The sequence below is a fragment of the Dysidea avara genome, chromosome 2 (assembly GCF_963678975.1).
Source record: "Dysidea avara chromosome 2, odDysAvar1.4, whole genome shotgun sequence".
Lineage (NCBI taxonomy): Eukaryota > Metazoa > Porifera > Demospongiae > Dictyoceratida > Dysideidae > Dysidea > Dysidea avara.
Genome location: NC_089273.1, coordinates 30485930 through 30504551, shown reverse-complemented (window position 1 = coordinate 30504551; position 18622 = coordinate 30485930). Strand labels below are relative to the sequence as shown.

Below are 18622 nucleotides of genomic sequence, written 5' to 3'. Positions count from 1 at the left end.
TTGTGAATAATCGCTAATAACTCCTTTACTATTTATCATATTACAGCCAATCTTGGTACCAAGATGTGCCTTTATACTCCCCCTTCTCTGTGCCAAATTTCAAGGCAATCAGGTATGGTGTTCATATTTTATGGCAGATTTTGTAAGTGCGAAAAAAGGAAAAAAATAAGAAGAAAAAAGAAGAAAAAAACAAAGAAACTAAGAAACTAAGCCAATTTTTGAAGTCACATATCTCAGAAACACTTGAAACGATTTCACTCAAAGTTGGTATGTGAAATACTGATGTTGACAGGCGTGTCCACAGCAAAAATTGTCATGTTTTGTAAAGGAAGCACAGAGCTACAGAAGTGCGAAAATCGCATTTTCTTTCTTCCTGTAAATATACTCATGTGTGTTGGCTTCTTGGCCACACGACACACAACTGTGTGTCTTGATCTTTGTGTATGTTCATACACAACATGTACTTAAACAGTAGATGTTTATATGTAGATATTTTGTTAATACAACTTGTTTATTTGACAATATGTAGAATTCAGCACGAAACATCACTTCACAACCTACCAAAGTGAGTCTTAATATTCAGTATACTCAAAATTATGCACTACATATATAGGAATTGTCTTTGAAATGGAAGAGAAAATCACATGGTATGTATACATTTGTATAGATTATAATACTGGTTTTCTGGTTTTCTGGTTTTCTTGCATGTTCACAAACTATGTTGGTGGTTGTTCAAATGCTAAATTCAAGACTCACATATGTGTACACTAGTGGTGTTAAAGAGTGCATAGAAGTGTACACAGTAGCGTTGAATCCGGGTCAGGTCACCAGGTCACATTTTCTCTGGGTAATCCGGGTCCAACCCGGTTTGTAGATTATCCGGGTCTGTCCCAGATTGGATCTTGTGAGAAACGAAATTGTTAGTTTGACAATGTGGAAACTTATTAACACTAGTCCCGCAGCTCTTTTCTCTTTTGTGAGCCACACCTACTTTGCATTACAAACAGTGTTGGGAGTAACGCGCTACTTATGTAACGCGTTACGTAATATTATTACTTTTGTGGTAACAAAGTAATATAACGAAATACGCTATAAAAACAGGTAATATAACTCAAGTTACTTTACTTGCAAATGTAACGCGTTACCCAAGTAATATAGTTACTGTAACGAATTTAATATTACGTAATATTATTACTAAAAGTAACGAAGTTACTAATCTCGTTAGTAACCCACTGAGTAACGCCTAGCCACAACGAAGTAATGAAGCCTACTAAGTGGGGCTTATTCACCAGCTACTTACTTATATCAAGACTTGCACATTGTCCAACAACGCAATCGTGTCACGTGATAAGGTGGTAGTTTCACAAGTGACAGCTTAAGGCTATGGACACAAAGTAATATAATATGTAATATTATTACAGTTACTTTATTTTATGGGTAATATGTAACTGTAACTAAATAGTTCAGCTGCAAGTAATATGTAATATGTAACTAGTTACTTGTAAAAAGTAACTTGCCCAACACTGATTACAAACATATGCTCAGCCACGCCAATTTATTAGTAAATGCAGCCTGTAGTACAAAATCATGTCCGCTGCTGTCTGCAAGCTTACTTGGAGCCATGCCCACTAATTGATAATTGTACGAGTTGTACATAGACTAGTCTTGCAGCAGGATAACTACTTTTGTGAGCCACACCCACTTTAATATATTGGAAAATTGTAATACTAGGTATGCACGAAGCTGCACACTATTGCTGTCTGTAAATTCACAGTAGCTTCATGGAATCAAACCCACTCAAACTTACCGGCTTAGTTATCACATAACTACTTGTTCACTCAACACGAATCGAACACTCAAAACATAGTCTCGCTTGTTTGAGACTATCCAAAACGTAGCTCTTATCGCACACCTCAGCTTTAATTAATTCCCAGTCACATCTGGGTCAAATCCTGGTCAGGTCATCCGGGTCAGCAGTAGTGACCCGGTTTCAACGCTGGTACACAGTCCTATGAATGACTTAGTCGTTTTAACATTGCTTTTATTTTGAAAATCAGGTCTACCACCAGTTTCAACTATATTATTTTCACAAGATTTACAAATATACATAAATATCTGTATTGCTTCCGTAATACGTAATATTGTACCTGTAGGTAGTAAAATGTATGCCGGTATTATCAGATGAATTCTAGGGAATATTTGATGTAGATTTGTACATTTTATATAATCCACATAAGTGTGACATAACAGTAATGCACTTAAATAGAACAGTCATTCAGGCTAAGGTAAGCAGTTACTTCATACGTAGTTCTAGTACTGACCAACAGAAACACCTGATTGGTTATTAAGACTGCAATAATGGGGAATAGACTGCAATATTTCACGTATCCTTTGTTGAAAATTAGCAAGTCTGGTTTCAGCAGCAGCTTCTTTCTTACTGTGAAAGTGATGGTGTCACCATTTAATGGCCATGGCTTTGTTGGAATGGTACTTATTGAACAGAAGAAGCCACAGAGAGCTAGCTAGTATATCATTCTTCCGTTAAGAATAATTTCATTGTATATGAACTTCAAATAAACAGGTCAATTTAAATTTTACGGGGATGGAGGGACATTCATACATATTTACATACTATAGATAGAAGATGCATTTGTACAATTTGTAATGTATGTAGCAATTTTGATGTAAAGCCTTTTAGAATTTAACAGTGTTTTTTTTTGCTATTGTAGTGAGGGAGTCTCGGGAATCACCACATTGTTCAAAGAAACAGAAGTTAGCTAGAAAATGTAAGGAGTGGCTATGTCATATACACAGTACACATAAAGTTTATACTACATCATACAAAGTGTCAGTTAGTATCGGGCCCAAACGAACTAGGATTGTCAGGCTTCGGACATTCATTAACTAAGGCTCACAAATCTTTCGAACTTGTAAATAAAACTAGTTCCTGTATACCAGCAGAATTACACAAATCACAGCATATTACGTAAATGCAAGTATGCAGCACACACAGTTGTACTGACACAAAATTTTTACTGAGAAAATTTGAAATTCAATACCACAAGTAAAAATACTCATGATTACTAGGTTTTAAATGCATTTTATATACAGTACTACTGATTGTGACTGTGATTAAATACGGGTAAAGGAGCACAGCCTGTATATAATTATAATGCTACTGTTATACAGTTGAGACAAGTAGCTAGCACAACGCAGAAACCGTAAAACCTGACAGTTTACTTTATAGGCATGGCACTACTAAACCATTAATACATAACAACAAAATACCATATACATCTAGCTTCCCCCACAAAATCAAGGATTGATAGGTTTACTGTATAGCCGGAACTGTTCTACCCACATTCGAACATACGTTAGTTCGAGCAACCTCAAATCACTTAAGTTCATTTGAGCCCTACTCTGTATGCATTCTATGTGTGCTAATATGGCATGCGCAGTAACATTTGCTTCAAAGGGGAGTTTCAAACTTTTTCTTTAATTTCTGTGTTTAACTAACAATTTTGCCACTTTTTGTGTATGGATAATAATAACTTTTAGCTTGCAAACAATTGTTTAAAGTTAGCCATTGAAAAATAATTCATTTTGATCACACGTACGTTATTCACCATTACGTATATGTTAAAGCATAGCCGTGAGTGATATATGAAAAATAAAGTACGAGGCTTGCGGCCGAGATGCTAATCAAGCACGAGGCGAAGCTGAGTGCTTTATTAGCATCGAGGCCAAGCGACGAGTACTTTATTTTTCATATAGCACGAGTAAGACTATGCTTTAAATGATTTATGAAACTTTCTACTCGTGTAGCTTCACCATACACTAGAACTCGTAATTAACACACATTGCACAAACTATTAGCAGCCTGAACACACACAAACCAGTTTAACAAAGTAACTCACGCGTAGTTCACCATAGTTTGGCATGGTAGACGTTCATTGCGTCTTTTGGCAGGTTTTGCTCGCAACCCACAATTGATTCTATTGTGAGTCACATGGTGAAGTATTTCCGTGATACCTCCAGGACTTGTCCGTTTACGTTACCTTCTCCCACCTATCATCGAAGCATTTAGGTATGTCTATAAAAGCAATCTAGTGGTACAACTCGTATTGGCTGGGGTGATTGATCACTCAGCGCGGCGAGACTATCAGCCTTCACTGGCTTGGGTGATTAGTCGTACTGGCGCGAGCCCCATAGGCTATTAGCCTACACTAAGGCACGTGGGCAACTGTGCTTTATTGCCCACAAAGAGTGCTTTATTGCACCGCAAAGAGTGCTTTATTCGTTCAATAAAGCACTCTTTGCGGTGCAATAAAACACTCTTTGTGGTTGATGAAGCTGTTGGCCAGCTGAGAGTGTACTTTATGAAATTTAAAGTACACTTTTTCCTTTGATCTTGGCCACGCAAAGTTCTATAAACTAATATAAATGGTTGGGTAATATAGGACTTATAGTGTGCCAATTGGTATGTATATGCACCAACATTAAACCTTTGATACGTACGAATCACAGTGACAAGGGGTAACCACAGACTCTGAATAACTAAAATTTGGGGTAAAAATTAGGCACAATGTATTGCTTACTAGCAGTGGTGTAACTAAACCCAGGCCTACCCGGGCCTAGTCCCGGGTGTCAGCAAATTATCAGATTGAAAATGGACATTTTGTATATCACGATGGCAAGAAAGGCTTGGCAAACCGGCACGGACCTTGGGCGATGTATTAAAAATTCAAACAAAACAGCTAAGAAGACTTACTGGTCTTAGGTCTATACTCTAGAGTATCTCTTAGTGAGCAATAGTGGACCATTGATCGATTTGATCGAGACCCAAGTACCATGCTCCTTAAATTAAATTTCATGTGCATACATTAGGCTGTGGCGTTTAGACCATGTAAACAATGTTGGGCACTTGTCCTGGCATGGTAACCATCATGCTAAATGGCCAGCTTCTTCAGTGCTATATTCTCTTCAACACTTCCACTCATTCCATTTAGCAAACGTATAATGCAACAGTTAACAAAAGGATCATCCATGCATGAGATAACAGGTAACAAAAATATTAGTTACTCACACTAATTATTGTTCTGTTTTTAGACTAGCTTACTCACATGATAGTGCATTTAAAAAAAGGCAGTTGACCTTCTGCAATTGAGGCTTGAGATAACAGTGATAAACAGCACTACGAGACAATGAATTGTTGAGCAAGTTGGTCTGCTATATATTAATGTAAAGGGGATTACTCGGAAATAGAGATAAGGACTCGGAGTCAACCTGGAGTCTGGAGTAGTAATTCACTAAATTCAGTGGACGAAATCAGTGTGGCTAGGAGTGTCTAACATAAATAGCTATAATGCATTATATTCTGCCAGTGATGTATAGCTCTACTTGATCATGGGTGAATATGTTGGAGTACAGTTGAGACACGTGAGAATGAGATGAGGCTCAATCTGCGGTTATACTTACATAGATAGTAATTTGTAATAAAGCTTGGATATGATAAATTACCTAATACTACACCGTATGTTGGCTAGCCCATCATTGGGTCATTAGCCTTTTTGTACAATCATGACATTAATAAGTGTTCTGTGGGGGTGTGTCACCCCATCACTTTCCGGTTAACTACGCCACTGATTGCACTAGGCCCTGGTGTCAGTTTGGTTCTAGTTATGCCACTGCTTACTAAGGAGTAAATAAATAAAGTTCAGTACCTACCCTCAAGACGCTGTGGTCTATGTTACCATAGCCTAGATGGCTTAACTAAGAATGCAATATCGCACAAGCATCACAGATGTCAGCATGTCGGCTCTGCCATGAATTTCACTGCATGGCTGCTTCATTGCTTAGCACTGTACGTATGTACATTTCCATCACTGCTACCGCTGGTATTATTGCTTTGCATGACTGATTTACCTATCCCGCATATGCTGTTGTACACTTGTGGGTTTCCATTGCTGCCACTGCTGCTGCTACTGCTACTATTATACAGGGGCGTATCTAGCCCAAACATGATGCCCGAGCAAGCCCACTTACCCGTACACCTAGTCCAGTGAACAGTCTGTGTGGGTTCATACGTGCATTCATCAAATTGTTGTTTTCAAGTGCATGGCATGGCTAGCTACAGTTATTAACTCTTATCTGTATGCATATATAATAGCTCATCAGTCTGCAATCACTCCATACTAGTCTCTAGCTACGATGCATGTAATCGATTGTGGAACTGCAGCATCACGTGCCACACAAAAGGATACTTCCAATTCATAATGACGATAGAGCTTTTCCATCTCCTTGACGACCAAAATTGGTGCCGTAATTTTTTGTATATTACACCGTATTTCGGCCATATTTATGAACATCAGTGTCGAGCGTTCTATGGGGATATTTCCAACCGCTTTACAGGTTAGCGTGTATTTTATATAATTATGTTAATTCTTACCCAATACCAAGCCCATCAATCACAGCTTGGACTGTTAGTTGTTAGTGGTTTACGCAGATTGGCTTATTTCAACTTGTCCATAGGTCCGCTGCGTACAAAATTGTTCAACAATATGGCCGACAAAAACGGTTGTCAAGGAGATGGAAAAGCTCTGTACTACTGAACCGATAGATTTCTTGTACTGACTCGTACTTGTGCGGATCACGAAACCGTCATGACACCGTTTCATCTACATACTCACTAGGGGCATTCATTCCTTACAACCACCAGCCAACTCTACCACACCCTGCCGAGTGGTCCTACAAACTATTGTCAGCAGTTCTCTCACGTTATTCCCTTGACATTCCTTCATCGTAGTTGTATCACAATAAATCCGGGCACTGATTATTCAGAATTAGACCGCTACCTGCTGAAATCAAGTAGCCAAACAGCCAGTCGGTTTCCACTTCACGCGGTCTATATTATACAGGCAAACTCCAAACTATAATCACTTAGATGAGACTACAAATTGGCACTATTCACTAGATTTTGGGCGGGCACATCTCCGTTTTTCAGATTTAAATATAGTAACTTGTAATCTACGGGGCTATTATTAGAAGTCAGACTCTTAATTAAATGCTCATCGCTTATTTTCCATGCAAGAATTCGCTGCAAACGTTCGCTACAGTCAATGGTGGATAGAATCGTAATTACTGAATTGTGAGCAGTGTATTTTCATGCGTGGCTGCCACGCCAGAAGATTTTCTGATGCCCAGGCAAAGTGAGCTGATGCCTGGGCAAAGTGAGCTGATGCCTGGGTAAATACCCGGAAATGCCCAGGTGTAGATACGCCACTGCTATTATAGCTCGCATTACTGCTTTACCTACCCTACACTGCTGTTGTACACATGTGGGTTCCTACCATTGCTCCCATTGTTGCTGCTGTTATTACCTACCCCACAAAGCCATTGTACACACGTGAGTTCCCACTGCTGCTGCTACCGCTACTGTTGCTGTGATTGCTGTGTTTCCCATCACACAAAGCTGTTGTATACATGTGGGCTCCCATGCTGCTACTGCAGTCGCTGTAACTATTGCTTTACATGATTGCTTTAATTGCCCCACATAGCTGTTGTACACTTGTGGTTCCCACCACAGCTGCTATCATTGCTCTGCATGTCTGTTGCACTTATCCCGTATATGCTGTTGTACATATGTGGGTTCCTGCTGCTGTTGCTGTTTGCTAAACAATAAAATTAATCTGTAACACATGTCGTCAACTGTGTAACTAAATAAATTAAGTATTTCTGCCCAATGATTCCTCAGTTGCCCTTTGTGACTTTAAAGTTAGCATGGCAGGCCAGTAAACTCAGACAACACCACCTGAAAATGAGTAAGGATGCTGGTAATTTAGCCATGCAAATACAGAAATTAATGTATGGTATGTATGGTTACGAAGATATAAATATACGTGTGTTTGTGTCAGAGATCCTTTAGAGTCAGGTTTAGGGGTCCAGCATGACTGCATTAAGAGCTCGGGGGCAGTTGAGTGACATACAAGTAAGCAGGCCGGGATCTCACTTGGCCCCCTTATGGTGGTTGGGTAGAGGACCTTGCCTGTTAAACATTATTTTAGCTGTATTACAGAAAATTGCATTTGTAGATGATTTGATGATATTGTTATAGTAATCTAAGCCAAAAACAGCCAAGCTGTAAAAAAAGAGTAAGGCCCCCCAAAAAGGCCAAGGTGAAAAAAGATGTGAAATCCAAGGTGGCGGCCAAGAAATGGCTGTGACGATAGGTTAATGGCAAAAAATTTAATTACGACAATTCAGGTGAGTCTGCGTTGCCTCCTTCACTAGGATTCATCACAAAATTCACCTTAATTGTCATAATTACAATTTTGGCAATTAACCTACCATCACAGCCATTTCTTGGCCGCCACCGTGGATTTCATATCTTTTTTCACCTTGATTTGTTTGCAGCTGAACTCTCTACATGGTGGTTTCTTTGTAGCTGAACTCTCTACAAGGTGACTTGTTCTAGCTGAACTCTCTACAGGGTGATTTGTTTGCAATTGAATTCTCTACAAGATGATTTGTTGCTAGCTGATCTCTCTATAGTGTAACTTGATTGTAGCTGAACTCTCTACTGGTTTCTTTGTAGCTGATCTCTCTACAGGGTGATTTGTTTCTAGCTGATCTCTGGATGACTTGTTTCTAGCTGATCTCTGAACTCTCTATAGAGTTATCTGTTTGTAATTGAACTCATAAAAGGATGGTTTCTTTGTAGCTGATCTCTCTACAGAGTGACTTGTTTCTAGCTGACTTCTCTACAGGGTGACTTGTTTCTAGCTGGTCTCTGGATAACTTGTTTCTAGCTGATCTCTCTACACGGTGACTTGTTTCTAGCTGAACTCTCTATAGGGTTATCTGTTTGTAATTGAACTCTCTACAAAATGGTTTCTTTGTAGCTGATCTCTCTATGGGGTGACTTGTTTCTAGCTGATCTCTCTATAGGGTGAACTTGTTTCTGGCTGAACTCTCCACAGATGATTTGTTTGCAGCTGAACTCTCTACATGGTGGTTTCTTTGTAGCTAAACTCTCTACAAGGTGATTTCTTCTAGTTGATCTCTCTACAGGGTGATCTGTTCGTAGCTGAACTATATCTGCAGGGTGATTTGTTTGTAGTTGAACTCTCTACATGGTAGTTTCTTTGTAACTGACCTGTCTATAAGGTGATGTCTTGTAGCTGATCTCTCTACTGGATTACTTGTTTCTAGCTGATCTCTCTATAGAGTTATAACTTTCTCTATAGAGTTATAACATGTTTGTATAGCTGAACTCTTTACAGAGTGGTTTTTTGATTGGTTGCTGAACTCTCCAGCTACACGGTGACTTGTTTGTACTACAGAATGACTTGTTTGTAGCTGAACTCTCCACTGAGTGACTTACTTGTAGCTAAACATTGTATAAAGTAACTTGTTTGTAGCTGATCTAGATGAACTCTCTACTGGGTTGGTTTGTACTCTAATTCTTCTGTACTACTGCAAGGACTTTCTGTGATAATTGTTCCAGCTACACACCGATTTTCAGTTCATTGATCTAAGCGGTTTGCCTAGTAGGCGTGAAAACTAATAGTTTTTTTATTCATAAAAATCGATTGCGTAATTGTGACACAGTTTGGGTTTTGTGTCATATCTTGATGGCCTTTAACTGGATTCCGTTCAAACCACAAAAAGGCACTCCTACAATAGTTACTCCATCTACATAGCAGTGTTGTTTTAGTTAACTATAACTAAAACTAAAAGTACTTTTAGTAAGGCAAATATGTATTAGTTAACTAAAACTATAACTATTATAACTAAAAGCAAATCCATATTATATCTAAAACTGAATCTATAACTAAAAAAACAACAGAATAATTTACTAAAATAATTAAGAAAGATAACTAAAACTATAACTAAAACCAAAAGATTTTCATGTTTTTAACTAAAACTAAAACAACAAAGACAATATAACCATAACTAAATCTATAACTAAAATGAATTAAGAAGGATTACTGTAACTGAAACTAAAACTAAACTTATTGAATAAACTAGCTATGACTATAACTATAACTATAACTAAATCTCTTTACTAAAGCAACACTATGTTGCTCAGACCGGTGCACGTATAAGTTCACATATGTTCTATAGGTGGAACAAAGCACAGAATGAAACTGTACTGCTATATGTAGCATACAAACATCGATATAATTATGCTACAGTTTGTAACTTGATGGTGGTTTTGTTAGCTAGAACTACAACTAAAACTACTTTTAGTAAGACAAATATGTATTAGTGAACTAAAAATAAAACTACAACTAAAAGCAAATCGTGTTATAACTAAAACTAAATCTATGACTAAAATACAACAGAATATTTTACTAAAACTAAATCTAAAACTAAAAAGAATTGGAAAAGATTACTAAAACTATAACTAAAACTAAAAGATTTTCTTATGTACAACTAAAACTATAACTAAAACATTTTTAAAAATGTTATTAAAACTATAACTAAAAGATTTTCACATTTTAAACTAAAACTAAAACTAAAATAACACAGAGAATATAACCATAACTAAATCAATAACTAAAAGTAATTAAGAAAATTTACTATCTAATCCAAAACAGCCAAGCTGTAAAAAATAAGAGTGCGGCCCTCAAAAGCGGCACAATATTCACCTAAATTGTCATTATTAAAATTTTTACCATTAACCTACCATCACAGCCATTTCTTGGCCGCCACCTCGAATTTCACATCTTTTTTCACCATAGCCTTTTTGAGGGCCATACTCTTTTTTTACAGTTTGGCTGTTTTGGATTAGATATTAATTTACTACAGGAGTTTAGTTCAGAACTAGTGCTGGACAGTATTGAAAAATAGCAAACAGTATACCTTCCATAAAAAGTATCATGGTATTACTAAATATCACAGTATTAATGTTAAAGTAACTGCCATTTACCTCAACAAAAGTACCAAATATCCATGGTAGACACCATTAATGACAGTGGGTTTAGACACATGTTGCGTGTATTTGAGCCTTATTATACTCCTCCGGACTGGAAGACTATTATTGCATTGAACCATATTCCTACCATGTATGATGCTGCCAAAGCAGATATTACAAAACAAATTGCTGATGATGTCTAGTACTTCAGCATCACAACAGACCTGTGGTCTTCACGAGCTAGACACAGCTACATAGCTGTTACACTCCATTATTTGACAGTGTCATTTGAAATGAGGTCACATTTAGTTGAGACAAAGGAGTTTGCAGCAGCTCATACCGGTGAATTGATAACTGAGGCATTGGAAGAAGTGCTGTCTGAATGGAATTTAAGTCATGAAAAGTTAGTGGCTGCAACCACAGATAATGGGTCCAATCTTGTTGGTGCCATGGACTTGTTAGGTTGGACATGTATCAGTTGTTTCAGCCATACAATTCAGCTTGCTATTGAAAAAGTTATGGATATTCCATGAGTAAGTAGAGCTGTTGCTTGTTGTAAACAATTAGTGGGACATTTCAATCATTCTTCAAAGTCATTATACCTATTAAAGCAAAAACAGTATGACTTGAAACATAAACAATATCGTTTGATGCAGTCTGTGGCCACCAGATGGAATTCTTCTTACTATATTATGAAGCGCATCTTAGAGCAGCAGCAGCCTCTCTCAGCCACCCTATCACAGCTACGAAAAAGTGATCTTATGCCTACAGATTCAGAAATTAACACAATGTATGATTTTGTCCAATTCATGAAACCCTTTGTAGAAATGACCGAAGCCATTGGGAGTGAGAAATGGGCCTCCATTTCATCAGTTTGACCACTTATTTATCAGATAACAAACAAATATTTACCCTACTCTGAGGATGACAGTCCTTTGGTGAAACAAATGAAACAACAAATGATAACCAAGGTGAATGAGTATTATGGAAATGGTTGTGACGTGGAAGTTTTAAATAAATGTATGCTACTAGATCCTAGATTCAAAAATGTTTCATTTGCATCTAGTGACATTCTACTTGATGAACTAACAGAAGCAGAGTGAGTGTTGCTGCCACTGCTTCTAGCTCACATGTACCCTCGTCAAGTGCCACCACCTCTAGTACTCCTGTGTCAAGGCATAAAGAAGGAAAGCTAATGAAATTATTAGCTGACATTGTTCACACTCCAGATGATTCTCTTACTAACCCTTCAGAAAAAGCTAAACTAGAATTACAGAGGTACTTGTCCGATATCATCACAGATCAATATGATGAAAAATAACGATTGGATTCTTTGAAGTGGTGGCAATTGAATGGTGTTTGTTACCCCTGTGTTACAGTACTTGCTAGGAAGTATTTGTCAATACCAGCTACGTCTGTACCATCAGAGAGAGCATTCAGCTTGATAGCCACTTAGTCAATGAAAAAAGAGCAAGTCTTTTACCAGATACTGTAACAGTGAACATGCTTTCTTTCTTAGCTGGTAATTTAAACTGACATTGTGATGCTTGTTTGTAACAGTCATCTTGTAACTATTGGGTACTTTTTTGTCAACAACTTGTTCTGTGTTAAAAATTATGTTAAGTGTGATCTGGTAACTATCGCCTATCATGAACATAATGTTTATTATTGCTTGGACATGCAAAATGTTACTATCGCCCAGCACTTACAGATAGCTTGCCATTTTTATGGGCATGAGTATGCCAACATTTTAAACTTGTATTTGTGGGTGCATTAAGATTATTTTCTCTCACATGGGTTCCACTGGGTGTGGAGTTGAAGAATGAAGCTTATTTGGTGGATATGACTCAAATAATGGATAGTTCTAACCATTATGTTCCTTTAGAGGAAGTAAATGTTGATGGAAAAGAGTACACATATGACAGCTCAAGATTGATGCAAATATTACTTTTTGGAGACAAGCTAACTGTAGCTAGAGCCCGAGGAGCTTCAACCTTCCATGGACCTGAGAGAAGGTGACTTGATTGATTAGATGGATTTGTGCCTGCCATAGCAGATTAGCATGCAAGGATGTGTTTGCTTCAAGTATGTGTTTGGGTGTTTAAGTATGTATCTTTGTGAATTTGTGGTCTTGGCACCAAATTCACCTGAAATGTCGTTATTAAAATTTAACCATTAACCTACCATCACAGCCATTTCTTGGCCGCCACCTTGGATTTCACATCTTTTTTCACCATGGCCTTTTTGGGGGCCGCACCTTTTTTTTACAGCTTGGCTGTTTTTGATTAGATATCACTTCTTTTTGTATTTGTATACTGCAAAGCCGGCCTATGGCTGGCTTTGGGGCTTTTTTAACCCATGTGTTTTTTTCTTTACCACAGGAAGAAGAAAGAACTTAAAGAAGATTTGTAATACTTCAATTATTTTTGATTTTATTAGTAATTATACAAATTATATACATATATTTATTACATGCCCATTATTCCCAACAGGATATTTTTTTTGCAGCTGATCTCTCTACTGGGTGACTTGAAATGTAGCTGAACTATATACAGGATGGTTTCTTTGTAGCTGAACTCTCTACAAGGTGACCTCTTCTAACTGGTCTCTCTACAGGGTGATTTGTTTGCAGCTAAACTCTCTACATGGTGGTTTCTTTGTAGCTGAACTCTCTACATGATGGTTTCTTTGTAACTGAACTCTCTATAAGGTGACTTTGTCTAGCTGAACTCTCTACGGGGTGATTTTTTTGTAGCTGAACTCTCTACAGGTGATTTGTTTGCAGCTGAACTCTCTACATGATGGTTTCTTTGTAGCTGAACTCTCTAAAAGGTGACTTCGTCCAGCTGATCTCTCTACGGGGTGATTTGTTTCTAGCTGAACTCTCTACAGGTGATTTGTTTGCAGCTAAACTCTCTACCAGTGTTGGGCAAATTACTTTTTAAAAGTAACTTTCAACTGAACTATTTAGTTACAGTTACATATTACCCATAAAATAAAGTAACTGTAATAATATTACATATTATATTACTTTATTCCCGCAGCCTTAAGCTGTCACGTGAGAAACTACCACCTTATCACGTGACATGATTGCGTTGTTGGACAATGTGCAAATCTTGGTTATAAGTAAGAAGCTGGTGAATAAGCTTCATTCAGTAGGCTTCGTTACTTCGCTGTGGCTAGGCATTACTCAGAGGATAACTAACGTGATTAGTAACTTTGTTACTTGTAGCAAGAGTACATAATAATAGAAGAGGGAGGAGAGTGTCTAACTCTCAATATAATCCATACAAACACACTGCGCTCAAACCCTCCTACTTGAATCCATAAAACTTCTAGTAATAAATCAATACCTTTAAGTTAACAGAAGACTTTTGATGTTTCCTAATTGAAGCAGTAGAAGTGCTACAACATCCTTCATAGAGCAAGCCATTTGTCACCTTTGGTGGCTATAGTTGATTGCGCAAGGTCTGAGCACAGTGAGTTTGGTGAATCCACTGAAGTTAGACACTCTCCTCCTTACTCTATTATTATGTACTCTTGCTTGTAGTAATAATATTATGTAATATTAGGCTCGTTACAGTAACTATATTACTTAGGTAACGCGTTACATTTGTAAGTAAGTAACTTGAGTTATATTACTTGTTTTTATAGCGTATTTCGTTATATTACTTAGGTACCACAAAAGTAATAATATTACGTAACACGTTACATAAGTAACGCGTTACTCCCAACACTGCTCTCTACATGATGGTTTCTTTGTAGCTGAACTCTCTACAAGGTAACTTCTTCTCTACAGGGTGATTTGTTGTAGTTGAATTCTCTACAAGGTGGTTTGTTTGAGGCTGAACTCTCTACATGGCGGTTTCATTGTAGCTGAACTCTCTACAGAGTGATTTGTTTGCAGCTGAACTCTCTACATGATGGTTTCTTTGTAGCTGAACTCTCTACAAGGTGACTTCTTCTAGCTGATCCCTCTACAGGGGGATTTATTTGTAGCTGAACTCTCTACAAGTGATTTATTGCAGCTGAACTCTTTATGTGGTGGTTTCTTTGTAGCTGAACTCTCTACAAGGTGACCTCTTCTAGCTGATCTCTCTACAGGGTGATTTGTTTCTAGCTGAACTCTCCACAGGTGATTTTATGCAGCTAAACACTCTACATGGTGGTTTCTTTGTAGCTGAACTCTTTACAAGGTGACTTCTTCTAGCTGATCTTTCTACTGGTTGATTTGTTTGCAGCTGAACTCTCTACATAGTGGTTTCTTTGTTGCTGAACTCTCTACAAGGTGAATTCTTCTACCTGATCTCTCTACAGGGTAATTTGTTTGTAACTGAACTCTGTACAAGGTGCGTTTTTGTGGGTGATCTCACTGCAGGTTGATTTGTTTGTAGCTGAACTCACTAAAGGGTGATTTGCTTGTAGCTGAACTCCTTGCATTGTGTCTAGTTTCTAGCTGATCTCTCTACAGGGTGATTTGTTTGTAGCTGATCTCTCTACAAGTTGATTTGTGTGTAGCTGATCTTTCTACAGGTTGATTTGTTTGTAGCTGATCTCTCTACAGGGTAATTTGTTTGTAGCTGAACTCTGTACAAGGTGCTTTTTTGTAGGTGATCTCACTGCAGGTTGATTTGTTTGTAGCTGAACTCACTAAAGGGTGATTTGCTTGTAGCTGAACTGCTTACATTGTGTCTAGTTTCTAGCTGATCTCTCTACAGGTTGATTTGTTTGTAGCCGATCTCTCTACAGGGTAATTTGTTTGTAGTTGAAATGTCTATAAGGTGATTTGTTTGTAGCTGATCTCTCTGCAGGCTGATTTACTTGTAGCTGAACTCCTTACATTGTGTCTAGTTTCTAGCTGATCTCTCTACAGGTTGATTTGTTTGTAGCCGATCTCTCTACAGGGTAATTTGTTTGTAGTTGAACTCTCTATAAGGTGATTTGTTTGCAGCTGAACTCTCTACATGGTGGTTTCTTTGTTGCTGAACTCTCTACAGGGTGTTTTGCTTGTAGCTGAACTCTCTGCAGGGTGATTTGTTTCTAGCCTATCTCTCTACAGGTTGATTTGTGTGTAACTGGTCTCTCTACAAGCTGATTTTTTTGTAGCTGATCTCTCTGCAGGTTGATTTGTTTGTAGCTGATCTCTCTACAAGTTGATTTGTTTGTTGCTGATCACTCTAAAAGTTGATTTGTTTGTAGCTGAACTCTCTGCAAAGTGTTTTGTTTGTAGCTGACCTCTCTTCAGGGTGATTTGTTTGTAGATGAACTCTCTACAGGGTGATTTGCTTGTAGCTGAACTCCTTACATTGTGTCTAGTTTGTAGCTGATCTCTCTACAGGGTGATTTGTTTGTAGCTGATCTCTATACAAGTTGATTTGTGTGTAGCTGATCTCTCTGCAGGGTGATTTGTTTGTAGCCGATCTCTCTACAAGGTAATTTGTTTGTAGCTGAACTATCTATAAGGTGATTTGTTTGTAGCTGATCTCTCTGCAGATTGATTTGTTTTAGCTGAACTCTCTACAGGGTGATTTTTTTCTAGCTTATCTCTCTACAGGTAGATTTGTGTTGATTTGTTCATTGCTTATCGCTCTAAAGGTTGATTTGTTGTAGCTGAACACTCTGCAAAGTGTTTTATTTGTAGCTGATCTCTCTACAGGGTAATTTGTTTGTAGCTGAACTCTCTCCACAGTGACTTGTGTGTAGCTGAATTCTGTGTAGCTGAATTCTCTAGAGAGTGACTTAATTGTAGCTGAATTCTCTACAGGGTGCATGACTTGTTTATAGCTGAACTTTCTTCAGTGTGACTTGTAATGTTCTGAATCTCTATAGTGATATATTTGCTTAACTCTCCACATGGTGACTTGCTTCTTGCTGAACTGTCTATAAGATTAACTGTTTGCAGCTGAACTCCCTACAGAATAACTTGTGATGTAATAAAATTCTATAATGGAGTAAATAAATTAGCCGAATGCTCTATTAGTGTGACTGTTCTATTAGAGTATCTCGATCTCGCATTTGCTACACGGAGTTGGCTTTAGAATCATAACTCAGTGGTTTGTAATCCGATTCTTCTGTACTACTGCAAGGACTTTCTATGAAGATTATTCCAGCTATACGCCGATTTTCAGCTCATTGCTCTAAGTGGTTTGCCTAGTAGGCGTGAAAACTAATACTTTTTTTATTCATAAAAATCGATCGCGTAATTGTGACACAGGTTGGGTTTTGTGTCATATCTCCATGGTCTTTATCTCGATTCCTTTCAAACCACCTAAAGCACTCCTACGATGGTTACTCCATCTACATAGCAATTTTCAACTCATTCCATGAAGCGGTTTACCCTATAGGCGTGACAACAAATCGATCTTGTTTTACGCGAATAATCGGTCATAACTCCTGAACCATTCATCGGATTTGTACCAAATTTGATACTAGGATTCGTCTTTGGACTCCCTTTCTGTGTGTCAAATTTCATGGCGATCAGAGTACGCGTTTGCTTGTTATAGCAATTTTTGCAAGTGTGCGAAAAGATGAAGAAAGAAAAACCAAGAAACAAAACGAAACTTTGGCAGCTCGTATCTCGGAAATGGCTGGAGCGATTTCCTTCAAATTTGGAATGTAGACTCCCCTGGCTGGCGGGCAACTGTGTAGCAAATTTGGTTCCAATCGGATAAGTGATCACTGAGATACAAAGGTGTGAAAATGACGTTTTCGTTCTTCCTGTCAATATACTTACGGGTGTTGCGCGCTGGCTTCTTGGGCCGTACAACACACTACCGTGTGTCTTGATAACTAAAACTAAAACTAATTTTTTTGACGAAACTGACTATGACTATAACTAAAACTAAAAGTCCTTACTAAAACAACACTACTACATAGCAATTTTCAGCTCATTCCTTCAAGCGTTGCGTGACAGACTTTCGTCCTTATTTTACGCAAATAATCAGACATAACTCTGTAAATGTTCATCGGATTCCTACCAAACTTGGTACTGAGATTCGCCTTAATGAACCCTTTAAGTATGTCAAATGTCAGTCCGATTGGAGTATGAATTTGTGTTTTATTGCAGATTTTGCAAATGTGCGAAAAGAAAAGGTAGAAAAAGAAAAAAAAACGAAGAAAAAAACCCAAACTTTGGCCGCTCATATCTCGGAAATAACTGGAGCGATTTTCTTCAAATTTGGAATGTGGACTCCTCTACCTAGCCGGCACGTTTGTAGCATCTTTGGTTTCAATCGGATAAGGAATCACGGAGTTACAAAGGTGTGAAAATCGTGTTTACTTTCTTCCTGTTAATATACTCAAGGTGTGGCACGCCAGCTTCTTGGGCCGCACATCACACTACCTTGTGTCTTGATACCAAGAAGTTACCTTTCACTCCCACATGTACATGTACATGAATAATTTAGTGCATTACTGATACATATGTATATCAAAAATGCAAATATATTAGTGTTTTTCTCACAAATGCTTTAGATACTACATCAAGTGATAGCCAATCATCTGATGAAAGTGAAACAAGTAATAAATTTTGTGGCACACATTATAATGTCCATTGTTATAATGTGTATTGTTTGTGTATTGTATGAAACCATTTATGTAACTTAAAATTCAAAGCAAAACTGTGATTTATGTAAATAAAAATGAAGAGCATACTCTAACCCTAATCTTAACCTATATGTGCATGGACAATTTTCTGATAGAAAT

General features: G+C 37.8%; 1 protein-coding gene across 1 annotated transcript in view; it reads left to right on the top strand.

Moving 5' to 3' along the window:
• Nucleotides 1–18622, top strand: part of LOC136244289 (uncharacterized) — a 102570-nt gene that overhangs the window by 56493 nt on the left and 27455 nt on the right. Inside the window, exons 5-8 of the mRNA XM_066035841.1 lie at nt 530–565; nt 614–647; nt 2730–2786; nt 18392–18436. Coding sequence (XP_065891913.1) covers nt 530–565; nt 614–647; nt 2730–2786; nt 18392–18436 — 172 coding nt within the window. The remainder of the gene's footprint in view (nt 1–529; nt 566–613; nt 648–2729; nt 2787–18391; nt 18437–18622) is intronic.